Genomic DNA, 27112 nt, shown 5'->3' on the forward strand with positions numbered 1-27112 from the left:
GAGCCCGCGGCCCCGAGGCCCGCCCCTGCCGCCTTCGGCCCGCAGCGCCGTCGCCGCTCTTCTCCAGGCGGGTCCGCCGCAACCCGGGGGCTCCGGAGTCCCGGCCGGCTGCCCTTCCCGGCGCTCCAAGCCACGCCATGCTCGTCCTCCGAAGCCGCCTGGCTGCGGCTCTGGCTGCGCGGACGCTCGCGCCTCAGGTACCGGCGGCGGAGACGAGCCCAGGCCGGGCCCCGGGGGCGGGGAGGGGCGTCCGCGGGGAGCTCGCCGTCCCGCGCATGCGCCACCCGGCCTGGGCGCCTGGGCCTGCGGAGCCGCGCATGCGCGCACGGTTCTGGCTCCGAAGTCCGCGCCGGGCGCGCTGCGGAGCGCGGGTGGAACAGGGTCCCCGGCCGCTGCCGCCTCCCGGCCAATTCGCGAGCAACCGCGGGCGGGACTTTTCTGGCCTGGGTGCCAGGCGGCCCTGAGGATAGCCCTGAAGCTCCAGCTGCTGCTTTCACCACGTTGGGGCCGGAGCCTGGCGCTTGCAGGTCAAGCGGTTCCCACTGAACTGTTTGACGAGCTACCGCCCCCTCGTCCGAGGAGACTTAGGTCAGCCAGCCGGCCTCCGCCCTGTAAACGAAACGTGCACAACCTGCAAGGGTTTTGCAGAGAACCCTGGAGAGGCGGCCGGGCGGGGTGCGGGTGCGGGCGCGGGTGTGGAGCGACCTGCCCTCCCTGCCCCCTGCCCCCTGCCCCCCTGCCCCCCTGCCCCCCTGCCCCCGCCTCGCGCGGGCGTGGCCAAGCCAGGGAGGGGGCCCGGAACCTCCTGGCAAACCTGATTGCAACAGCCGCACTTAACCTTTGGTGAGAAGAGCACACAATAGATTTTTGTGATTTCAGCCTTAACTGTCGATACTTGGCCTGTTCTGTGAAACTACACATTTTTTTCCTTTTGATATTTAGACTTGTATTTCTTTCTCAAAGGGTTGGATCAGAAGGGGATTAACCGATTCTAGAGACTAACTTTCTGGTTAAGACTGAAGAAAAACCAATAACGGCCCATTCACCCAAGATTAGCAATACAGTCTGTCCTGATTCTCTACTGGGGCAGGACCAAGAATTATTATAACTTTATTGCGAACTGCAATTTTATTAGATGTTGACCGGTTGTTCTAAGTGAACTGGAAGTCAGTGCTGCCAAAAATGAGCCCTTCTTTGGAGACAAGGGAGCCTGAAGCACTCCTGTTTCCTTTCCTAGCATGCTGGTCCTGCGTTGTGGTTGCACAGTTCTACTGTCGCTCAACAAAAATCACCTCCCCTCCTTCCCACACACATACATGCCTCATTGCTTCATTGCTGTTAACTTCTCCCTGAGCTTTCTTACTGTATTCTTCTGCAAAGGATAATAAAAATGTGTGCCTGTGATCACTTATTTTGTTCTCCAAATACAAATTCCCTGAAAAACAACTTAAAAGCAATTATCACAACTACCCCGTTGGTCTATTTTTGATATGTTTTATTTACAATATTTTTAAGCTATAAATATTAGTTCTCATTTGCATAGCATTTTGTTATTAGAGTGGTAAAATGGCACACACACACACACACACAAAAAATCTGCCAAATGTAGGGGCAGCTGCAATTGTTTTTGATGGCAAATGTCAACCAGCCAATAAGAATATAACTCATCATAGACATGAATGGGATTAGCTTAAAATAGATTATTATAATTCCGCTTTATACAAGTAAAATACACTATTGTGCTCTGTGAAACAATATGTATGTCAGAGCAAGAAGCCTATTGCTTTTAAAAGATTGTTGTACCAGGTAGTCAAGGATAAGCCCAAAATTCATCCATAGCTTTATAGGTATGAAAACTTTGTAACAGATTATTCTGGTGTAGTCAGCTGTAGGAAATGTGCACAGGCTAACCAAACTTACATAAGATGGATTTGTACACTAGAATACCATGTGAATATCTGTGTTTATATACATATATTTCTTTATATAAACACATAGAAGATAATTTCTGGCAAAGCATTTTCCACTGAAAGTTAAGTTCACTCAGAGAACCAAATTAGAAATTTACATGGTAAGTATATGGCTATTACAAAAGGAATTTATGGTTCTTATAAAGGTATTTCCATCAACATGGTATAACTGGGTGGATTAAATGCACTTCTTCAGACTGTATCTGTAATTAAAAACATAATAACTCAGGAGCACCTCGGTGGCTCCATCAGTTAAAGTGTCCAATTCTTGGTTTCAGCTCAGGTCATGATCTCAGGGTCCTGGAATGGAGCCCTGCCTCCAGCTCAGGCTCTGGCATTTAGCACAGAGTCTGCTTGTCCCTCTCCCTCTGTTCCTCACCATCCACCCCTCCACCACCGCTCACATATATGCTCACCCTCTCAAATAAATGGATAAATAAAATATTTTTTAAATTTTGATTTTTTTAATTAAAAAAATGACTTAGACAATTAATTGACTTAACATTTTTTCTTTTTCTAGCTTTACCCATTCTGACTATATTACAATGCAATAGGATAGGTCATAGTTTTCTATTACATTAAATTCCTATCTTCTTTTTTTTTTTTTTTTTTTTAAGAGAGAGCATGGTGGAGAGGGGCAGGGAGAGAGAGAGAATGAGAATCAAGCAGGCTCCACCCTCAGTGCAGAGTTGGAGGCAGGAATCTCACAACCCTGAAACCATGACATCGACGGAAATCAAGAGTCCGTGGCTTAACCAACTGAGCTACCCAAGTGCCCCTCTATTCTATTTTTTGACCAGTGGTCTACTTCATTGCATTTAGGAAGTATTTTGACCAGACCAGCAATTTCCATTGTTTTAAGAACCTAAAAAATAAAAATTTAAAAATTTTTCTGCTAGTAAACATTTCCATTGTGCTAGCCAAAATACTGTATATTTTATAAAATTGTTTTAAATGCTTAACTCTAACACATACATGTATTATTAAGGATGGAATGTTTACTAAATAAGGGATAATTATTTGCAAAATTTATTAAGATCCTAACTGTAGTTTTTGGGTAAAGAAATTATCCCAGTGGCTTCTTAGGAGAAACTTCTCATGAAAAAGCAACTAGAGGTAGACCACCTACAATGACATAGTAGGTATATATTTGGGATACTTAAAAGTAGTCTTCTTTACTGCTACCTCTCTAAGCAATTATCTGTGGAGAGAAGACCATGGAAGTACAAACAGATTGTGAGTCTACTGTGTGTCCCTTGTTTCCAGACTCAGATTTGGTTGTAACATAATATTATAAACCCTACCTTCCCAAATATTTAAATTTGCCTTATCTTTCTTCAGGTTTGCTCATCTTTTGCTACAGGCCCCAGACAATATGATGGAACATTCTATGAATTCCGTACTTATTATCTTAAGCCCTCAAAAATGAATGAGTTCCTGGAAAATACTAAGAAAAACATTCATCTTCGGACAGCTCACTCTGAATTGGTTGGATACTGGAGTGTAGAATTTGGAGGCAGAATGAATAAAGTGTTTCATATTTGGAAGTATGGTATGAGCATTCAGCTTAAGTATTCAGTACAGATTTTCATTCTGTTAGATGTTACCTGAGACTTAGCAACTTAGTTCTTGGATCTATATTATTATTATTTTTTGGATCTATATTATTATAAATACATACAGGTGACATAAAACTTTTAAATAGTGATACCAAAAAATAAATCCAGTAATTGTGCCTACCAGTGGTATACCTATTGCAACCTATTGCTGAACCTTTTATTAGCATATTGGAATGTGATATTGAGAACATGGCATCTCAGATGTCACATCATAAAATTATGAACCACACTTTAATTCTTAGGAGAAGTTAAGGATAGCTTGTTGTAAAGATGGTTTTTGAAAAAAAAAAAAAAGTGATTGCAAGAACCCAAGTGAGCTAAGATCATGAAAGGAAAGTAGAATTTTTTTTAAGTGAAGCTATAGCTGGCTATCAGTGTTTTAACAGAAATCATTGAAATGTCTAGGGACTTTAGGGAAATAGAAGTTAATAAGGGATGATAGTAAACTTTGAAGCCCTCACCTTTCTGTAAGATATCATAAATCTGTTAGGTTTCGGACCACTTTTATTTTTGTACCTCACAGTTTTAAGGAAGTCACTGTCATTTACCAGTCTAGAGAGGTAAAGGAAAAGGAATTAAGAGTTCTTCCCATATTGAAGCTGATCTATCCCTGGTTTAGTAGAAAAAGGATTATGGTTACTAGAATCTTCAAAATGTTTGTTACAACTGTGTCTAATCTTTCTGAAGTCCACAGTAGTATATCATGATATCCAAAAACTTAATAATTTCATTTAGTATTTGGTCATCAGTATCCAAAGTTAATAGTCATAACATGCTTTAACATGAAAAGTGTTCATTCTATATTTAGCATGTCCATAGTTTAGAGGTTTTCCCAATTGTAGTAGAACAAACCCCATTAAAACACAATTTATGCTTTAATGTACTACCAGATGAATGTATCCCAGGAAAAACAAAAAAGTGCTAGTACCATTCTGATTAAAACTTAAGCTCTAAGATAGATGTTATTCCTTATCTGTAGCATAAACCGTAGAAAACTATGTCATCATTAGTCTTATGAGGCCCTAATAGTTAAATGTGGTACTAGGACCTTATGTTAGCAAATATGTGTTCTTGTTTGGGAAACAAAGACAAGAGAAATAGTACTGAGTAAAAGAATGGATGACAGTAAAAGAATCAGCACTGTTTCTTTGAAAGCTATTGGTTCAAAGCAGCAGTTGTCAAAGTGCATCTTAATTTTGTTTATGATAAATGTAATTCAAGGTGTATCTTGACCTGATCACCTATGACCACCACCATCACCACCACTACCACCACAACCAAAAAATACTCTTTTTCTAAACTGCCAATATAATTTAAATGCCTCAATTAAATTAATAACAATAGTTCATGTATGTTGAGTTCTAACTACGTGCCAAACACTGTTGTAAGCAACTTTTGTATACTAATTTAATCTTAACAACGCTAGAGGGAGATACTCTATCATTATCCCCATTTTACAAAGTAAGAAACAGGCATAGAAAGATGAACAGTTGGCAAATTGGATGAAACCTAGAAAAAATATATGTGATTTTAAAACCATAATTTTTGGTTTTCTTACTCCTTTTCCCATAGATAATTTTGCTCATCGAACTGAAGTTCGGAAAGCATTGGCCAAAGATAAAGAATGGCAAGAACAATACCTGATTCCAAATTTGGCTCTAATTGATAAACAAGAGAGTGAGATTACTTATCTGGTGCCATGGAGCAAATTAGAAGAGCCTCCAAAAGAAGGTAAGTCCTCCCCTCTTAGTCACTTTGAATTTTGATGGAGAAAATGTTAAAGATTTTAAGCTATAAAAACTCAAGTTCTTTTGGAAAAAATCTTTGTTTAATATAGGAATATATCTTGATCAGGCAAAAATAAATGGTCTTAGCTCATCTTTTCAAAAAATGACCATTTAAATAATGAAGTGTTTTTCCATATTAGTATCTCATTGATTCTGAAAGCTTATCTATATTATAGAAAAAGTTGGCATAGTCATTGAACGTTGAGAAGTTGGGCCTTGGGAACAGAGAACACATTTGTGGGTAGGTGAGGGATAATATGTGATACTTGTCATAATTTTAAAATAATATAAACTTTTAAATATAAAAGCATTTTTTCATAAATTACAACTAATCTTAAATTTTAAGTGTATATTTGCTTATAAAATTGACTAGGGGAATGAGTTAACTGGAACTGCCAAGCTGCATTACTGTAGTCTAACTTTTGTGTCTTCCTGTTTCTTATTTCTCAGTTTGAAAGTAATTCCTAAAGATTTGTCTTCTTGCTGATTTCACTTCTTGCTGACTTAAGAAATTATTACCTCAATCCAGTTTTAAACAAAGGTCAGATTAGCAAAAGCATAAACTAATCTAAATGTTACTTTATTTCCCTCCTTATTCCCAACTTTATAGTACATTTTAGATTACAAGAGATTTGGGCAGCCTGGGTGTCTCAGCAGTTTAGCACCGCCTTCAGCCCAGGGTGTGATCCTGGAGACCCGGGATCAAGTCCCACATCAGGTTCCCTGCATGGAGCCTGCTTCTGCCTGTGTCTGTGCCTCTGTGTGCGTGTGCGTGTGTGTGTGTGTGTGTGTGTGTGTGTGTGTGTGTGTCTGTCTCATGAATTAATAAAATCTTAAAAAAAAAAAAAAAAAGATTACAAGAGATTTGAAAAATCTTATTTAGAAACTTACCCTCTTAGCTATCTCTCAAATTTCAGTACTAACTAAATGAACTAGTTGCCTTTTCATAAAGTACCAAATCTTGGTTCTTTTCTTCTATGTTATTCATGATTCTTCAGTAATTTTTGCATGCTTTTCTTTTACTTTCCAAATCCACTTGGCTTCCTTGTCTTCACCCAATCTATACTTCCATCCAGGAAGTAAAATGCTTTTCAAGTATTTACCTGGATATTTAGTAATAATGAAACCATCTCCTTTAGAATTCTTTTTTTCCTCAGAACTTGGAGACAGTCACTTCAGGTTCATTATTTGCTTGCTGTTCCTGTTAGAAATGGTATCCTATAGGGAAAATTATATAAACAGAAAAGTTAGTGGAAGTTGGAAAGAAGAATGGAGCTATAAGAGACTGGCAACTGCCTCTTACACTAAGATGAGGACTTTCTAAACATAAAAGCAAAAAAAAAAAAAATATGCAAATTATTAGTAAATAGATCTACATAAATATGTACGTGGGTATATGGGTATGATCCTCAAATTCTATATATACAGTTAGCTTTCCACTGGAACCAAATTAAACATGATTAGAAATTGCTTGAATGTGTTCTATAGAATAATTATTTTTCTCCCTATTCTAGGAATCTATGAACTAGCTACTTTTCAGATGAAACCTGGTGGGCCAGCTCTGTGGGGTGACCCGTTTAAAAGAGCAGTTCATACTCATGTCAATCGAGGCTATACAAAACTAGTTGGAGTGTTCCATGCAGAATATGGAGTGCTCAACAGAGGTATAGTTGTCTATTTCTTCTAGGAAATTGCAAAATATTTTGGTGATCCACATTAATTTCCTTTGGCCAGTTTGTCTCTATTCTCATTATGGAGTATATTTTATTATTTATTGCCCAATTTTTAGCTTTGTAATTTTAAGGGTTGAGCAAACCTGTTTTACATCTTATTTAGAATGTTATTCACCTTGTAAATTTCTTTTTTAAAAAAAAAAAAAAAATTTCTTTTTTCAAATACTGAACTGTTCTTTTCTCTGATACATCAAAATGATAAAATTTTAAAAACTGGAAAGAAAGAACCTGGAAAAGTCACCTGTTTCTTTCATCACCCTATTTTCCTCTATATGTACATTTAATGATTTTTTCCTTTGTTCCCAGTGTTATTGATATAATTGACATATGAGTTTACAGACAACATAATGACTTGATATATATATATTGTGAAATGATCACAATAAATTTAGATAACATCCACCACCTCACACATTGTTTCTTCTTATGATAAGAACTTTTAAGATCTACTCTTTTATCAGCTTTCAAATGTACAGTACAGAATTGTTAACTGTAGTCATCATGTTGTGTATTACATCTCCAAAGCTTATTTATCTTGTAATTGGAAGTTTGTACTCTTTGTGATTTTTTTAAAAGATTTATTTTTAATGAGAGAGAGAGAGGACGGTTGTGAGAGAGTGGTGGAGATGGCAGAGGGAGAGAGAGTCTTAGGCAGACCCATGCTGAGCTTGGAGCCTGAATACAGGGCTCAGTCTCAAGATCATGAGATCATGACCTGAACTGAAACCAAGAGTTAGACGCTTAACCAACTGTGCTACCCCAGGTGCCCCTGTAGTTTTTTTTTTTTTTTAATAACATTACTTGGGAAAGAAAGATGTTTATGGGTGAAAAAGTAATGTGTAGTTATTATAAATATTAATTAAAAACATGGACAAGCCCAAAGAAGAAAAATTATCTATTTTCTACTACTTAAATATATTATGATAGATATATAAGAGCATACGGTTTATTAATTTATTTAATAAAATACTACTTTATTTTTTAAATAAAAAATATTTAATAAAATAAAGTTAACTCTAATATATATGTTATAGATCTATATTCAAGTTGAAAAATATATGAAGAGGGGGAAAAATATAAGATGCCTATCTAATACTGTATGCTAAAATAAAATCAAGGTGGATTATGGATTCCAATTAAATTGGATTCATACAATTACTAAAACAAAGTATAGATGAACTTATTTAATAATATGTATGGAAACAATATTTCAATACAGAAACAATAAAGAAACTATGAAGGGAAAAGGGAACAAACTGATGATTTTATTATACAAAGCTCAGACTTTATGCTTCCCAAAGTACCTTAAACGAAATCAAAAAGCAAAAAAATAAATACTTCTACAAAGGTAGACAGATTACTACTAAAAATATCTTAAAGAAGATGTAGATTAAAATAATAATGAGATGCCTGTTTTTACCTAATAAGGATACATTATATAGGTACAGTACTAGATAGGTCAGAGAAAAATGAGTTATACTTGTAGGGCTCATATCTGCTTCATCTTCCTTCAAAAAAACTGGCAATATAAATAAAAAAGATTTGTTTGTATTTGATATTTTTTAATTTTTAATTTATTCCTTTAATTTCAGTGTAAGTAACATACAGTGTTATATTAGTTTCAGGTGTATATTATAGGGTTCAGCAATTATTTCTATATATTACTCAGTACTCATCATTATAAGTGTATTCTTTGTTTTTTAAGGATTTTATTTATTCATGAGAGACAGAGAGAGAGGCAGAGACACAGGCAGAGGGAGAAGCAGGCTCCATGCAGGGAGCTTGAGGTGGGGATGGGGACTCAATCCCAGGAATCCAGGATCACGCCCTGTGCTGAAGGCAGGCGCTAAACCACTGAGCCACTCAGGCATCCCTATAAGTATATTCTAAATTCCCTTCACCTATTTCACCCATCCTTCCACCCACTTCCCCTCTGGCAACCAAGACTTCTCTATATTTAAGAGTTGGTTTTTTGGTCTTTCTTCATTGATCATTTGTTTTGTTTCTTAAATTCCACTATGAGTAAATCATGTGGTATTTGTCTTTCTCTGACTGACCTATTTTACTTAGCATTATATCCATCCATATGTTGCAGTGGCACAATTTCATTCTTTTTTTTATGGCTGAATAATATTCCAGTGTGTGTGTCGGGGGGGGGGAGGTATATACACACTATAACTTCTTTATCCATTCATCTATCAGTGGAATTTGGGTTACTTCCATATTTTGACTACCAATTAATGCTGCAGTAAACAGAGGGCTGTACATATCTTTTCAAATTCATGTTTTCATATTTTTTGGGTAAATTCCAGTAGCAGAATTACTGGATCCTATGGTAGTTCTATTTTTTCTTGTTGAATTTTTCCATTCATGATTATGTAGTGTCCTTCTTTATGTCTCATTACAGTGTTTGTTTCAAATTCTATTTTGTCTGATATAAGTATTTCTATTCCAGCTCTCTTTTCGCTTGCATGATAATTGTTTTCCCATCCCTTTACTTTCAATCTGCCATGTGTATTTAGGTCTGAAATAACTCCCTTGTAGGCAGCATATAGATGTCTTTTATCCATTAAGTCACCTTGGTTGGCGTATTTAGTCCATTTACATTCAAAGTAATTATTGATAGGTATGTACTTATTGCCATTTTGTTACTTGTTCTGGTGTTATTGTTGTTATTCTTGCTCTCTTCACTTATGGTTAGATGGTTTTATTTAGTGATATACTTAGATTATTTTGTCTATATTTTTTGTATATCTATTACCAGTTTTGAATTTGTGGTCACCGTTAGGTTTATATACATATCTTATGAATGTAGCAGTCTTTATTAGGTTGACAGTCACTTCAGTTGGAACCCATTATAAAAGCACTAAACTTTTACTCCCCTCCTCTCTACGTGTTGGTATATGATGTCATACTTTATACCCTTTTGTGAATCCCTGGCCTGATTTTTGTAGATATACTTGATTTTACTGCTTTGTCTGTAACGTCCCTACTAGTTTTATAAGTGATTAATCTACTACTTTTATTAAGTTTATATGTACCTGTTTCTTCAAATTTCATCAAATAAATTTGCTGCCCCTTTTCTTTCTCTTTTCTGGGATCCCTATAATATGAATGTTATTACACTTGATGGTGTCACTGAGTTCCCTTAACCTATTCTCAGTTTTTTAATTTATCTTTTCTGTTTCTCCCCTTCAGCTTCATTGCTTTTCATTACTGTCTTCCAGCTCACTGGTCCATTCTTCTGCTTCCTCTAATGTATTATATATTCCCTTTAGTGTCTTTTTTTAATTTCTCTTACAAAGTTCTCCATCTCTCACTGGTTCTTTTTGTATTTTGTCTTTTTTTAGGGTCTCACTGAGGTCCTCCCTTGTTTTCTCAAGTCTAATGAGAATATTTATGATCATTACTTTAAATTCTCTATCAGGCATATTGCTTATCTCTGTTTCATGTAGGTTTTTTTGCTGGATTTTTATCCTGTTCATTCATTTGGCACATATCTTTCTGTGTCTTCATTTTGTCTAACTCTGTCTGTTTCTGTGTGTTAGGAAAGTAAGCTATATCTCCTGCTCTTGAAAGTAGTGGCATTATGAAGAAGAGGTCATGTAGTACTTTGCAGTGCAATGTCCCTGTTCACCAGAACCTGGCCCTTCCAGGGTGTCTCCTGTGTGTGTTGCATACACTTTACTGTTGTGGCTGAGCCATATTTGCCTTCATTCCAGGTGTCTGCAATGGCAATATTTTGCATGTTGTGGGCAGGATTTGGTCCTGTGTTAAGAGGCTAGTCTGGGGCTGCCTTGGGCAAAAAGCCTGAATTTTTAAATTATTTTTGCCAATATTAAGGAAGTATGCATGGATATGTAGGTGTGTTTAGGAAATGTGAAATGACATAAAATACATAGCCAAATTTAAATGATGAGATTAAAGATTTTTTAAGCTTCTAATTTATTATAATGGACATGTATAACTTTTCCAAGAAAAAAATGATTGAAAATATGGTGCACACATTCTTTTTAATCTTGAGGCACCTGGGCTCCTCAGTTGGGTAGGTATCCAATTCATGATTTCAGCTCAGGTTATAATCTCATGGGTCCTGAAATCAGCCCTGCATTGAGTTTCACACTCAGTGGGGAGTCTGCTTAAGATTCTTTCTTTTGCCCTCTGCCCCTCCCCCGACTCATGCATATATGTGCGTGCTCTCTCTCCAAAGTAAATAAATCTTAAAAAAAAAAAAAAAAAGAAAATGTGTGCACACACTCTCTAATCTCAAATTCATTCTTAGTGTATTAGGAGAATGGTAATATACTGATTATAAGTCAGTACTTTGTTTCTGGAGGACAGTATAATATATACACTGTATATTTGTAAGTGTGTGTGTGTGTATATATATACACACACACACACACACATATATATATATATATGATACACTCTTTGGTTCTCTCAATTTAAATTTTAGGAGTTTATATTAAGAAAATATTCAGATCCAGACTGCCTGGATTTGAATCCCAGCTTCACCACTTATAACTTTGTGACCCTGGGTAAGTTACTTAACCATATTATGCCTTAGTTTCCTCATCCATAAAATGATGATACTAATAATCCACCACCTAAAATTATTATGAAGGCTAAATGAGTTAATACATGCAAAATGCTTAAAACCAGGTCTGGCACATAGTCAACACCCAATAAATATTAGTTAGTAATGGTTGTACTCAGCTTTGCTGGTATAGATACACATGTAGATGCTGTTCTAATGAAGTTTATGTCAGTGTTGTTTACAATATACATTTCTTATGTAATATGCGTATAATCCAGAAAATATATTGTCTACATCATTTATATAACTATAAACATGTTTATGTGTATAAATATATATTCATAAAAATACATATATATACATAAGTATGGAAAGAGATACAGCAAATATAAAAGTGAGTTTTTTTCTAGGTGGTGTAGAAATGACTCCTCTTTTCTCTTTTTATCTGCATTTTCCTATACAGCTAATAAGTTTTATTTTGTAATTATTAAAATTTAAGAAAATATGCATAAAACGTGTATTCCATATTTCAAAAAATATTCAAATATTAATCTAATTGATCAGGGGCTTGGATAAAAAGTTGTTATATCTATAGGGAGGAATTCACATAGCCATTAAAAATTAAGGTTGCCATGGAAAGTATGCATTGTTGATTTTTAAAAATCCATAATTAAGTGTAACATATAGTATGACCTTAATTTGATTTTAATCATTTGTTCAGAGGAACTGCACTAAATTTGAGTAGAGTTGCTCTCTAGGTGGTTAAAATTATGCTGCTGTTATTTTTCTTCTTTGTATTACCTAAATTTTCAATAGTAAAGACAATTCTTTTATAATCTTGCTTTTTAAATAAACTAAAATGTATTAGGAAGTCATGAAGCCTTGTTCCAGACTCGTGTTTGGTGTGTTATTTACTTTCCCTTTCCTTCATCTATAAAAGCAGTCTGATTAATTTATAAATTTCTATCCCAAATCTCTGACCCCCTCTGAAATCTTATTACTAACATACTTAATTTTATCTTTTTGATATTCACTATTTTGATTTAAAGAATAAAACTTCATGTTTCTGATTAATTTTTCTGTATTTCTTATTTGTAGTAATACCATAGTCTTTAGAATCTGTTTTTGGTTTATTTCTGCAGTTCATGTTCTTTGGTGGAATGAGAGTGCAGACAGTCGTGCAGCTGGGAGACATCAGTCTCATGAGGATCCCAGGGTTGTGGCAGCCGGTAAGCTATTTCACTAGGCATGAATTATTCATACAACAAAGTTGATTCAGTTTTTAACTTTATATGCCTTCTTATGAAATGTTTTTTTCCAGTTCGAGAAAGTGTTCACTTCCTCGAGTCTCAGCAGAATATGCTTCTGATTCCTACATCATTTTCACCTTTGAAATAGTTTTCCACTGAAATACAAAGCATTACATTAACTGCTCTAAGACATGTCTGCTAAGCAGGTGCTTACATTCTCCCAAGAGATCTTCATTTTTATTTGAAGGAGGTGGTAAGTTAATTTGCTATGTCCTTTGCATTTTAAAATGCTACCTCTGTCCATTGTCACCACGACTTGTGGAAATAGTTCTGTTCATTTTCCCTTTTGCATTTCAATACCTATCGTGCATTAAAAATTGTCATTCCTACAAGATCCGATTTTTCTTTTTTCAAAAGATCTCTTATTCTCCATTTTGATAACCCTCTGCTTTTTTAGCATTTCCTTATGTTGAAATTATGTTACATTTCCATGCTTATATTTTAAAATTATTTATATATTGTCAACCTTTTCATGTCTATTTTTCTGAAATTTTAAAAGTTTTTGTCCAGTAAAGTTTATTTTGTAATACCAAATTGGATTCATAAAAATATTAAACATGTTTTTTATGGAAAAGTACAATATCATCTGTATCATCTCTATTAATTATAGTTTTTACATTAATAATTACTTATTATATGGAAAATAATGTTATTAGGTCCTCATATTAAAAACTGTTGAAGACTCATTGTTTTATATGCCAAAATGTCTTCAATTACAATTTATTTTACCAACTTTAACTTCACTTTGGATTACTATTCAACAAAGATACTTGGGATAATCTATCTGTGATAATGAGAGATTTATGGTTATGGAAATGTTTGCCCTAATAAAAGCCTACAGATACATTCTGATTCTTTTTATTGTGTTTCATATCTGTATCCTCTTACCTGGAACTATTGTTTTGCTATAAGGTGATGAGATAGTAATAAATACGTTGTCTTTATTGTTAAGTGTTAAGTTACCTCAAGTAAATAGCATGCTAATAATCCCACAAAGAATTTCTTTAGTACTGTCACAGGTATACTAGGATTTTCCTATTAAGAACTTTTTTTATTTTAGTTGAGTACCTTAGCCTTCTTAAACTAGATCTGGTATTTCCAAGCTCTCATGGTAGTCTGTATTTATAGGTATGTGATTTTATGTTTCTAATATATATTGCAAATACAGCAGAGTAAATTATTAGCTGTCTGAGGGAAAACTGAAAAACAGCAAGCATACTTACCTCTATTACTTATCTAGTCCTCAAGAATTCAAAGGACAGATAAGTTTACTAGTAAGGCAATGAACACCCTAATTCTGGAGGTAAAAAACCTATCAGAGAAGTTAGGCATTGGTTTTGAGTTTTGACTAAGAGTCTTCTACCTCAGTGTTTCTTTGAAAAGTTGTCACTTAGCAAATTAGGTGATAGTAGTATTATTTGCCATCAGTGTACAGATTTTCTCTCAGGCATAAGATCAGCTCTGTGTCATGAAAACATACAGCTGCTTCTGCCTTTCCCCTTTTAATTCATCTTTAGATAAGCTAGAACACTTTTAGAAGAGACAAGGGCTCTTTCATCCAGTCCATAGCCCTGATGGAGATTTAGAAAGCAGCAGATGGGTGTTCGTAACATATCCCACACAAAACTGGAGAGCCAGTACATGACAGGCTACCCTCTGCTGATGAACTAACTGCAGGTGCTTTGCTTGACTGACCCACTCCTGGATCACAAACACAACAAAGCTTGCTGAGACAAAGAATGTTTTAAAAGATAACATAGATGGACACAAGGATGCCCACTGTCATGCTCTTCCTGAAGGGATAAAGTCAGCGAGGATCTAAGGAATCACTGATGCTAGCTGAGAACATAATCAAGGAGGACACATACATACAAACATACACACAAATATCCGATGAATAGCCCAGGGAAAAACATCTGTTCAATAAATAAGATACATTTATTTTTAAAGATTTCATTTATTCATGAAAGGCAGAGACATAGGCAGAGGGAAAAGAAGGCTCCCTGCAGGGAGCCCGAAGTGGGACTCCATCCCAGGATCCTGGGATCACGCCCTGAGCCAAAGGCAGATACTCAACCACTCAGCCACCCAGGCATCCCAAAGTACATTTTTAGGAGTTTAAACATGATAATTTTCAAGTAAAAAATCTGAAAAACAAATGGATAGCATCTCATTGAAGTAAGAGAGTCCAGTACCATAATGAAACTACTGAAAGAGGTGAAAATGTCCTAATGGCATTCACTTCGGTCCACTGTTCCTGACCTTGAAAGAGGAGCAGATTGTAATTCTCACAAGGGTATGTGGCTTGAAAACTTAGTAGGTATGGAAATATTAACGTGAAACTACTCAAGTTAAATTCTTCCAGCTGTAAATAAATTTAAAAACAATAGTATATAGCATATCAATCTAATAGATATAGAAATTCTAAAGAAAGAAAGAAAAATTCTAAGATTCTGGTTATAAAAATGGTCCTATCAGCCCATTATACAGAGTATTATATAAAATTCCTAATGACCTATATTGATACTGTGTAGGAGATAAGAGAAGATTGCCACGTTCCATATACATGATAAACACTTTCAAATATTAAATATACAGAGTAGTTCAGTCTTGGCTGGTGCACAATCACTAAATACTAGTGATGGCTTTGCAAAAGTCCTAAACAATAAGCAGCTAGGTGATCTGATTGACCTACCAATGACTCCCACCAGCAACGCTGGGCCCACTTTTCTGACAGATCTTGGGATAGATAAAATAGCCTAGCTAGCTTCAAGTGTTTCTTCACTTGCTTAATGGAATCCTTTGGGTTTTTATGGGTTTGCTTTGTTTTTAAACATTTTATTTATTCATTAGAGACCCACAGAGAGAGGCAGAGACATATGCAGAAGGAGAAGCAGGATCCCCACAGGGAGCCTGGTGGACTCGATCCCAGGACCCAGGATCATGACCAGAGCCAAAGGCAGATGCCCAACCACTGAGCCACCCAGACATCCCTAATGGAATCCTTTGAGTCAGAGGAAGTGATTGAGAATCTTCCTGAAATTGTTCTCAGTAAAAAGGCTCAGAACTGTTCCCCAACACTCACAATCTCAGAATGTCAGTTTTAAGACCCACAGAAGTTTTATGGGCCAGCCTCCCTAATTCGGAGGCAAGGAAACAGGCCCGGGGAACTGAGTGGCCTGTCCCACCTCACCAGCTCCTCTGTGGCAGAACCACGGATGACGCCGGGCCTGTCACAGTGTGTTCTGTTGCATCACCTCAGTGGGAGAGGCCAGACTGTGTCTTCCACTGCGTCTGGCCCACTGAGCAGAGTGTCGTGTTCTGGTTTTAACTCAAACAAGTAAGTAAGCTCAGCTCACCTCTCAAAATAGAGAAACAAGCTAAGACCTAGGAACTGTAGACCAAGTCCCTCCCCCTCAGAACTCACATGCTTTTCTCTGTGATAAGAATTAAAATCAAGACTGAAAGACAACACCCTGACATGACAGGTCAGCCATTCCTTCTTCCCAAGCAGAAGCTTCCCAGCCTGCCCTGCACCACTACCTGCTCAGTCACACAGAGAGCGACTCACCTGTGGGGGAGGCAGGCCCCCTGCCCCCAGGGGACACATGGACAGATCTTGATTTTGTCACTGCTACATGGCAGGTGGGTGAGGGATTCTCCCATCATCCAGTTCCCATTTTGGAAGAGGTCCGTGATGGTCTGGGGAACTGGGGCGGTGGTCCACTCCTCCTCCCCCACTGAGCAGGGCACGTCTCTGCAAAGGGAAGACATCAAAGTAGCATCACCCGAGAGGATCTGGCCTTTCCCGTTGGCTCAGGAGCACAGATCAATCAATAACAACCACAAACATGCACCTATCCCCTCACTGTTCGTTAATCTGTAAGCTGCAGACTTACTTTACGGTTAAGGATGAAAGAATACAAAGAGGTCCTAAATGTTCATATACCAAACTCCAGTCAACCCAACCCACTGGCATCAGGTCTCTTGCCCCTGTGTTCATTCATCGAATATTCACTGAGCATCAACTATGTGTCAGACATTGTTCTGCATATTTGAGAGTCTGGGGTAAACAAGACAAAGTCCCTGCCTTCATAGAGCTTGCATTCCTCTAGAGGAATATGGCAATAAACAAATGTCACTTAGCCAGAAAAAAAACTAAGAAGACAGTGAATCAAGGGAAGAGAGACTACTGCCTTCTTCCAAGGCATACACAATTAGAAGTCAGGAAAAGATTTGAGGAGAAATACATTATAAGCCAGGGCAATAGAAAGTATAAGTACAAAGCCCCCCAAAAGAAATGAACTTCCCATGTTTGAGGAACAGCAGGAAGGCAGTGGGCTGGGATGGGATGACATAGGAGAGAGAATACTGGGAGATGAGGGTGGAGGATGGCCAGATGACCCAGGCCTGGGAAGGAGTCTGCATGTTATGTCCAATGTGCTATTAATCTGGTGGGGAGTGGCAAGATTCACTTTATGTTTTAAAATGAGTACAGAATTGGGGTTTGGAGGAGATGTGGGGAGGGTGCTCAGTACATGAAGAGCTAGGTTGTTTGCAAGCATCACAAGGCCTTTATGCCTGACTTGAGCTCTGAATCACTGCGAACCACCAAGACTCTTGCCCTTCTCCACCAGTAAAATAAAAGTACGAAATGACATGTTGAAACAAGGCATTTCTAGTATCCCTTCCTGTTGCAAAATTCTACAAAGCACAGCCACACTCTTTATGTCATTCTTGTATGTACTAAAAATATCAAAAGAACAGATTTGTGGATTGCTCTCTAGTTCTCTCTAAAGTACTATAACTTGATGGAAAAGTCAAGACACGGTGCCCTCCTGAAGTTCATACTCTAAAACCTCCAGAAGATGATGGACTAAGATAAAGTTAAATGCCACTACTAAGTGTCCCAGTCAAATTTCCCTCAGTTATACCACTTTTTGAGGAGCTTAAAACCTGAATTTCAGAAAGCGTTGTCAGTACAGAGATCTTGCCTTCAGACTGCCTCCAATACACATCAATGGTACTCTCCATCAAAGCCGAAGCATTTATGTCTCTTTTGTCTTTCTAGCCTAGAAAATTGAACCCACCTCTCCCAGCCCTGGCTCTCAAAAGCTCCTCACCTCTCTTCATTGTCTTTACTCAGTGATCCTTTGATGTACCTTTGCCCTCCCCACCCAGACACTTAGAGCCTTATGGGCATTCATGAATTTGTTTACACAGTGCCTTAAAAAGGATTTTGAAGACAAGTGTCATAAAAAATACATGTTTAAAAGAAAACTATGAATAATCATAAAAAGTAAGTATATTATGTTTTCAGGTTGTCAAAGTGAAAAAGCTGATTAGCAAAACCAAAAATTATATATAATGGAGCAGCCCATTACAAAACTTCAGTACAGGAGTGGATGGGAGAGGGAGACTTACTGATCTGACCATTAAGTATGAAGTGCTATTAAATTAAATATTAATATGCTATAGCAGTAAAAAGAAAAAAAAAGCTATAATGATTTGCTTTGCAAGATGTTAGAATGTTCTCCAAATGTTCGTTTCTAGATATTCCAATTAAGTCAGCATATTAGCTTTTTTAAGATAAAAAATGATTCAAAGTGCAAATGATGGTAGTCACAGTGTGGCATGCAGCTGATAAATGCAATGTTAAGAGAGGAGATCAGGTGACAACCACAAGAAACCAGTCAAGGAGAGTCTAAAACAGCACTCTGAGGATTGGTTTTCCTTCCATATGTTAGATCTTAAAGCTAGCATCTTCGATGAGGGCATTCAAGAGTTCCTGAGTACCCATGTTCTCAGGAGTGTCATCACTGTGGGTACATGAGATGAGAAGCAGCCAGTTCAGTAGTTCATTAAATAACAGGAATTGGGAGGTAAAAAGGTTTTTCAAAGTAAATGCTTTATTAGGGATCCCTGGGTGGCGCAGCGGTTTAGCGCCTGCCTTTGGCCCAGGGCGCGATCCTGGAGACCCGGGATCGAATCCCACGTCAGGCTCCCGGTGCATGGAGCCTGCTTCTCCCTCTGCCTGTGTCTCTGCCTCTCCTTCTGCCTGTGTCTCTGCCTTTCTCTCTCTCTGTGTGACTATCATAAATAAATAAAAATTAAAAAAAAAAAAAACAAAGTAAATGCTTTATTAAACACTTCCTGAGTGCTAGGTTCTTTTTTTTTTTTTTTTTTTTTTTTTTGAGTGCTAGGTTCTTAACACAAAAATAAATAAAACACAGACCTTAGACACTAGCCATATATTTGATATGATGGATGATAAACAGGACTCCAGAGTAGAAACTGTATAAATATATATAAAGTATGTGTGAGCATACATATATATAAACACACACATACATAATATATATTTGCATATGTATTTTAATGTGAAGTAAAGAAACTTATTAAGGATCTGTATTTCAAAAGTACTTTCAGGGTTGCCTAAGTGGCTCAATCAGTTAAGCACCTGACTCTTGATCTCAGCTCAGGTCTTGATCTCAGGGGTCATGAGTTCAAGGCCCACTCTGGGCATGGAGACTACTTTAAAAAAAAAAAAAAAGCACTTTCACAAACTTAGTAAGGATCAGTATTTCAAAAGTACTTTTCACAATTATCCATTAGGCACTAACAACCAGGATTTTCTACAAAGGTCAGGGAGACTTTATTGGCTGAATATTTGCATGGATAACTGAAAAATATAAACAATAATGAGCACAAATTATAAATAAGCCCATGTTCTGCAGCCATGAGCAATACAAGCTAAGCCTGGAAAATAAAGAATAAAGTAAACCTGAGATACATACATACATACACACACATACACATACCATACCATATATACAATGTATATATACACACACTAGTATGTACAATATACATACTATATGTGTATATACCATGCATATTATAGTATATACTATATATACTATGTGTATAAAACGTGTACATATAGCATATATATACACATATACCATATGTGTGTGCATATATAACTTTTTTTTTAAAAAGCTTCCCTTTTTTTTTTTAAAGATTTATTTATCTTAGAGAGAAATAGAGACAGAGAGAGCACAAGTGCCAGGGGGAGGAGCAAAGGGAGAGGGACAGAGAATCTCAAGCAGACCACTAAGCTCTGAGCCAATGCAGTGCTAAATATCATGACCCTGAGATCATGATCTAAGCTCAAGTCAAGAGTCAAAAGCTTAACTCACTGAGCCACCCAGGTGCTCCAACATCCCTTGTTTTTTATATCACTGATATTTCTCCCCCATCTAAAGATCTATAAATCCTACAGAATGAAGAAAATTTCTGCCTAACAAGATTAAGAAATTCCTTTAACCTTTTGTTTGAAGTACTGGATTGTTTGTTAGAAAATGAGGGGTACTTTTGTCTAAAGAATAAATACTAGCTAGTATCTACAACTTAAGAGATAAAAATTCAAGAATTGCATTGTGGTAAAAAAAAAAGTATTGACTTCCTAGAGGTACAGTGTATACAAACACTTTGATTCAACTATAAAATTAACATAGCTGTAAACATCCAAATATTTTTACAACTTAATCATAGAAGTTAGAAGGGCAGCTTATTTTGTTAAAATACATATTGTAGATGGCAATACTAGTATAAAGAGGAGAAAAGTTCAAATATGACAACAGAAGACTGGTCTATTATCTGAGGTTCAATTTGCTGCTGTTCTCTGCATCCAACATCAGTCTGTGGAGGAGCTTTCAAGGGCTGATCAAGGCCACTCCACTGAGTGATCCCGGGGTCCACCTCCCCTTGGCCCTCAGTAGCACAAACACCCTTGGTCAGCCTGAGCTCTCTTCTCTCCCAGGGTGCAGGAGGCAGACACATACCTGACAAATGTGTACTGTTCGTTGTACATCCAGGGCTGAAGTTCCAGGCTGGGGTACTTGCCAAAGGGGGGCACAATCAGGCTGAACACCAGAGCAATGCAGACAAACACAGCTGGCAGGACGATCTATGACCAGGGCACAGAGGGGAAAGGAAATTACAAACCAAGGGCAAATGTTAGAAAACAAGGCATGGGGCAAACCCCTACGTGTCCAGCTAGCCTCCCGGACCAGCCAGCACGCAAACAAGCATTACAGGGCCCCAGACAAAGCTCCACTAAGGCACTCATGGCAGGTGGGAAGCAGCGATGCTTAAAATGAAACCCCTTCCCTCTGGGGCATTTCTGGAGGCTGACAGCACGAGGCCCGAGGCCGTGGCCACCTAGCAGAGGCAACAAGCTAAAAACCCTACGGAGTGCACAGGGGTCACATGTCAGGGTGACATAGAACACAGGGTCCTGCCCTCTTTCCTCTGAAGACCTGAGGAAGACCCCACCAAGGGCTGTGAGCCCAGCTCAGCTCAGAGAAAGGCTAAAACAACCAGCCCTGCACCAGAAGCCTGAAGACCTGAAGCCTGGTTGTGTCTCTACTACGATCTCTACCCATGTGAAGTCACTCCCTCTGTGGCCTCAGTAGTCTCACTTGGAATCTGCAGACCAAGATTAAATGACCCAGTCAGATCCCATGCTCTGAAAGGAACAGCAGCCACTGTCACCAGGTAATGGCCTCAAAAAGCATAATTACCTTAGTCCTTCTTTGGGAAAATACTAGGTGACAATTACCTCATTTCATTATCGTTACAACCCTAACAGGAGTAACATTATCACCAATCAACAAACAAGGGAATTGAGCTCAGAGAGACTAAGGAACTTGCCCACGGTCACACAGCCAATAAGTAGCAGCACCAGAATTCCAAACCAGGTCTGTGTGCTCCAAACTCAGACTCTCTGCATTACCCACTTGGTCTGTGGGGAAGACTCTCTGCACATGCTTGCTCTGTACTTCTTGATTTTAGAGAGTGGGATCATTTTATCCCTTCTGATCAAGCCACTGAGCTTGCAAACACTGACAGGCAGGCAACACTGTAATGAGTCTTCTCTGTCCATTTTTTTCTGACCTCTCTGGCTACCTTTTTGTCAATTTGCAGCTAAGCATCAATTTAGAGAAAAATCACGTTTCCAATAAGTTTATATATCAAGTGCATCTGGATGTATCATTTCTCAGCTTATGATAGATGAATTTGCCCAGCCAATTTTTCTAAACTCAGTCCTTGTTAGGCTATCCTCTGCAATAAAACTCACACGTGTGCACACATACACACACACACACACAGAGCAATCCTTAACGACAGGCCCCTTCTAAGCACTTATCATTTCAATCCTCATAACAACCCTATGTCATAGGTACATCATCTTCATTCTAAAGATGAGGACAGGGATCCCTGGGTGGCGCAGCGGTTTGGCGCCTGCCTTTGGCCCAGGGCGCAATCCTGGAGACCCGGGATCAAATCCCACGTCAGGCTCCCGGTGCATGGAGCCTGCTTGTCCCTCTGCCTATGTCTCTGCCTCTCTCTCTCTTTCTCTCTGTGTGTGTGACTAAATAAATAAAAATTTAAAAAAATAAAATAAAATAAAGATGAGGACATGGAGGCACAAAGAAATCACTTGCCTGCAGATGTGTGAGTGGCAGGAAGCAGGACTGGGATTGCTGTCCATCCCACTGAGCAGGTCTGTTTCTCTGGATTATGCAAGAAGCCAACACTGAAGGTCACCTACTATCTTTTTTTTTTTTAAGGTCACCTACTATCTTAGGCAGTTTTGACATCGCCTTGATCTTCTTTTTCATGCTTTTCCAGCAAGACTTGAAATCAGTAAGATAAAAATGAACAATACAACAGAAAATTAAGCAACGGTAATAAGGGAAGACCTCGAAAAATGAAAACAATATGGCCTACAAAATTATGAAAAGATGCTGAATTCACAAGAATTCAGAAAAATGTAAATTAAATTATTTCTCACATAAAAAAATTAAACGGCAGGCCAGGTGGCTCAGCGGTTTAGCGCCGCCTTTGGCCCAGGGCATGATCCTGGAGACCCTGGATCGAGTCCCATGTCAGCCTCCCTGGCTGGAGCCTGTTTCTCCCTCTGCCTGTGTCTTTGCCTCTCTCTGTCTCTCATAAATAAATAAATAAAAATAAATAAATAAATATTTTTTAAAAATCATAAAAATGCTGCAGGAACAATGATTGGCGAGTAAAGCTAAAATACATTAAAAAGTGAAGTAATTACTCATTCAGTAGGTGTCTATGACAGGTTAAAATAATTATACTGGAGAGCACTGGATAATGGATCTTCATTTGTAAAAAGAACTTAGTGAAAAACTATATCAAAACTAAGTGAGTGTTTTAAGCTAAAAAGTATCTCAATTCATATGAGGGAGAAAGCCAACATATTTAGTAACAATCTAAAACAAGTAGCTAAAGTTCTGGAAATACTCTTCCCATAACATCTCTCCACAGCTCACTGGGAGGCACAAAAATTACTCAAAGCAATAGACTTGACAAGCCTTTTTCGAGAAATAATTATATTTATTAATGAGAAGTTTTAAAATGCTACTAGCACTATAATTCACTTTTAAATGCAAAACATAAAGAAAGCCAATAATACCTTTAAGAAAAAAAAAAAAACATAGTGCGTTTATTTAAACTGTTGCTTTTCATAATTCATTGAATCTTATCCCAGGTCAATATCTTCATTCTATTACCTTACTGAATACATTCATTAGTGTTACATAAAACTTCACATAAAATTACATACGAATTAAAAGCACAGCTAAGAACATAGTCATGATCTGTGTGAAAGGATTCACCTTTACGGCACCCTAGTCCCTGATGGGAGTACTTTTTCTGTTTCGTGGGCTTCACAGCCTTAGATTCTCTTCTGTTTTAAAGAAAATAAAGCAGCTCCTCTGAGCTCTGTCCCATGCAGAGGTGCCCAGCCACTGCATTATCGGTTTGTGTTCACCCAGTGGTACCTGCTAACCACCTGTACCCGGTGGTTAGCAGCAGGCCTCTGACCTTTAGGATGTTTATGCAATGCATGAGAAGTGTTCCCTAGGAGGCCCATATGGCCATGTGTCATATTCTTTTTGCGGGAGACATGGAACCAAGATTGAAAGGGCTGTTTTAAGTTTTCAACCTGATATATACTCTTCAGATTACTGACTTTAGGAATGATCTGAGGTTCTTTGTTACAACTTTCTTCAACAGAGGAAATGCCTGAGGTGTGGTCTAAAGTGGCTCTGTTAACAGCAAAGCTGATCTGCTGGGTAAGCTTCCATTCCTCCCCCCTACCTTTTAAAAGAAGCAATTGTAAATGGATGATTTTTCTCACCATACCTACAGCACACTTCAAAGGGATCTACCCATACGGTCATCTCCTTTGGAAGTCCCAGGTGAGAAAAATCCATGTTACTTTCAGCACAAACCCTTTCTAGAATGGGATCTTTATTGATTATTATTTATCCTGATACACCTGAAGGCTTGCCCTTTGGAAGGGCAGAGTACCAGTGACTTCTGTAGGTTTCAAACAAGATGGCCATCAGCTTTTCTGCAAAGTCTTCTATTTGCTGTTTACTCAATTTATCATGTTTTTTCACCAATCTTGTGACAAAGAAAACTGCAGTTGCAATTTCATCCCTCATGACTCAAGGGAAAGAAGGAGGTATCAATATAGGATATCTATAAAGGGATATAATAATATACATTAAACATGTTCATGTGTTTTAGTAATAAAAACAATTTAAATAGAAACAACTTCAAAGAAATTCATACTATATTTAATACTGAGTTGCTCACAAATCTTTCCTGCTAGTAATTCCAAAAGGACTAACAAGAAGGAGGCTGATACAGAAATATCAAGACATGATGACAAGCTGAAAAAGTGTGCAGTCTATTTTCCTTCCCTCACAGCTTTTAATTCAAAGTGCAGCATTCAACAGGTGCTTAACAAAAATATTCACTGATATGAGTAGAAAACTTTTTAAGAAACACTGAATGAAAAATTGGAATTATTTTTTATTTCCAATTCCTTTTATAAATAATTATAAAAATGAAGAAAAGAAACTCATAAACATTAATAGTAATTCGCCTTGTTAGGAAAGAAACAACAGACCCAGAATGGAGTCATTTGCACCCATAACAGCAAACCAAGACTTAACTGCAGCTTCCATCTTTCCCAGTAGTGCGACCTTGAACAGTCAAACTGAAATTTCCTGATCAGCACTAGTAATCTTCATAAGATCCCTGCCATTCCCTTCATTTCTTTCCCCTTAAAAGATGACCAGACATGAAATAATCCTTTCTCTTTTGCTAATAACTTCCTTTTTGCTAATAACCTCCTTCTGCCTCTAAAACTATTCCAGTTTGCACAACTCTTCCAAGTACCTATTTACTCAAAGAGATGCTGACCAATTCATGAATTTTTGAATAAAGCCAATTACATCTTCACATCTTCAAATTTCAAACTTGAACTTTTGTTCTTTAACAGTCTTTACTGAAAATCTTCTCCTCCAATACATAATCCTGTATCATGCACACAAAAAAGAGAACTGGGAGGTAACTCCACACTAACTATAGCTTCAATGACAGGAACTCAGAAATTACAACAAAAATAGCACACAGGCCACACTTTAATGAAGAAAAGGTGGTCTATACCACCATCTAGTGGCCTAAGAATACATCAGTTAAGGTACTTACCCAGAGATGTCACCAATTACAGGTAGGTACTGCCCTCCTTGGTACTCAGTTGGGACAGCACTGGATCCACCTCTCCTGCTTCCTTCTGCAGATCTGCATGAGCTGGACGTTTGGACAAAAACATGCAGAAACACCATCAGGTGGATTGTTGCCTTTGCTACCTCCTGTAATTTCCTCCACCCTTTAACTTGATACCTATTTGTTATGTAAGGTGTAAAAATGCATCAGACTACTCATCAAAACAAATGGACAGTATAAAAAATTGGTCATAAAAACCCCATACACTGTGATTAGGGTATAAATTTATAAAATAGTCTGACACTGTTTAGTGTCAGATGAATATGGTACATGTGTCACTCTTTAGTGTCAAGATGAATATGGTACATATCTTATGACTCAGCAATTCCATTCCTAGGTATATAGTCAACACAGTTGTTTCTAACCTCTGATACACAGATCCCCAATGTATCTATGGAAGAAATCGGAGGACCTGGTAAATTAGATGGGAAAAAATAATATCTTTATTATGTTAAAAAAAAAAAAAAAAAACAGAAACACTGGCCCAAAGTGGCATCACTTGGGTTAGGGCCCCAAATCAGTAAACCAGGGCTTAATAACCAATCTAATTGTGGTATCAACCTTTCCCAGAAATGTAATCTTAACTGCTCAGCCAGGAATCTTCTCATAGGTACCACTGAGTCAGTACATGGCCCTTTCCATCCCCCCAGCAAAAGGAAGATGAGGTAATCTGCATGATAAGAACTCCTGCTCTTGGGATGCCTAGGTGGCTCAATGGCTGAGCATCTGCCTTTGTCTCAGACCCTGATCCAAGGGTCCTGGGGTCAAGTCCTACATCTGGCTCCCCACAGGGAGTCTGCTGCTCCCTCTGCCTGTGTCTCTGTCTCTCTGTGTGTCTCTCTTGAATAAATAAAGTCTTTAGAAAAAAAAAAAAGAACTCCTGCTCTTCCCCTTCACCACCACCAAGGGAAAGTGACCTTGCCTAGAACAATCCTCTTTTCTTTCCTTTTGCTCGTAACTTTCTTGCATCCTCCTTCCTACAAAAACCTTCCATTTTGTACAACTCCTCAGAGTATCTCTCCACTTGCTAGATTGCAATGTTGTCCAATTCATGAATCATTTTTAAAAATTTATTTATTTGAGAGAGAGAACTCAAGAGCAGAAGGAGGGGCAGAGGGAAAGGGAGAAAGAGAATCCTCAAGCAGGCACCCCGCTGAACACAAAGCCCAACTTGGGGCTTGATCCCAGGACCCTGAGATCATGACCTGAGCCACCCAGGTGCCCTATCATGAATCATTTAATAAAAGCAATTACATCTTCAAAATTTACTCAGTTGTATTTTGCTTTTTAACAATTGTCACCAACTTCTAACTGAAAATAAGTATTATTTTTTATGAGTGCCCTCACCCCCTATAGTTCCACAGGCCTACAAGATTTCCAAAGGGTTCTAAAGGTTAAAAACTCCTGCTCTAGAGAAATTCTTCATGTGGAAACAGGAATTATCTATTTAAAAATTCAAAACATCTTTGTTCATA

General features: G+C 37.9%; 1 protein-coding gene, 2 long non-coding RNA genes and 1 pseudogene across 6 annotated transcripts in view; 3 read left to right on the plus strand and 1 right to left on the minus strand.

Annotated features, from left to right (window-relative positions):
* NIPSNAP3A (nipsnap homolog 3A) lies at window positions 1-13805 on the plus strand. 3 transcript variants are annotated; one of them, XM_077912761.1, is made up of 6 exons: window positions 1-197; window positions 3312-3522; window positions 5162-5320; window positions 6891-7040; window positions 11569-11650; window positions 12792-12878. In XM_077912761.1, the coding sequence occupies exons 1-5, from the start codon at window positions 138-140 to the stop codon at window positions 11634-11636; spliced, it is 648 nt and encodes a 215-aa protein (XP_077768887.1). In that variant the 5' UTR covers window positions 1-137; the 3' UTR covers window positions 11637-11650; window positions 12792-12878. The 3 variants fall into 3 exon arrangements, with proteins under 3 accessions (XP_077768887.1, XP_077768888.1, XP_077768886.1); XM_077912760.1 differs by lacking the exon at window positions 11569-11650 and adding an exon at window positions 12971-13805 and having other exon boundaries at window positions 6-197; XM_077912762.1 differs by lacking the exons at window positions 6891-7040; window positions 11569-11650 and adding an exon at window positions 12971-13805.
* Window positions 2537-27112, minus strand: part of LOC144322573 (protein BTG4 pseudogene) — a 27070-nt pseudogene continuing 2494 nt past the window's right edge. The window contains exons 2-6 of the transcript XR_013388185.1: window positions 25560-25661; window positions 22472-24542; window positions 20807-20931; window positions 16531-16716; window positions 2537-6594 (exon numbers count right to left, since the gene is read on the minus strand). The product of XR_013388185.1 is annotated as a protein BTG4 pseudogene (transcript). The remainder of the gene's footprint in view (window positions 6595-16530; window positions 16717-20806; window positions 20932-22471; window positions 24543-25559; window positions 25662-27112) is intronic.
* Window positions 15732-22747, plus strand: LOC144322574 (uncharacterized). The gene is made up of 2 exons (XR_013388186.1): window positions 15732-16299; window positions 22598-22747. It is a non-coding gene; the product is annotated as an uncharacterized LOC144322574 (long non-coding RNA).
* LOC144322575 (uncharacterized) overlaps window positions 23967-27112 on the plus strand; it is a 4903-nt gene continuing 1757 nt past the window's right edge. Inside the window, exon 1 of the long non-coding RNA XR_013388187.1 lies at window positions 23967-24256. This is a non-coding gene — a long non-coding RNA (uncharacterized LOC144322575). The remainder of the gene's footprint in view (window positions 24257-27112) is intronic.

This window comes from Canis aureus, chromosome 10 (assembly GCF_053574225.1).
Source record: "Canis aureus isolate CA01 chromosome 10, VMU_Caureus_v.1.0, whole genome shotgun sequence".
NCBI lineage: Eukaryota > Metazoa > Chordata > Mammalia > Carnivora > Canidae > Canis > Canis aureus.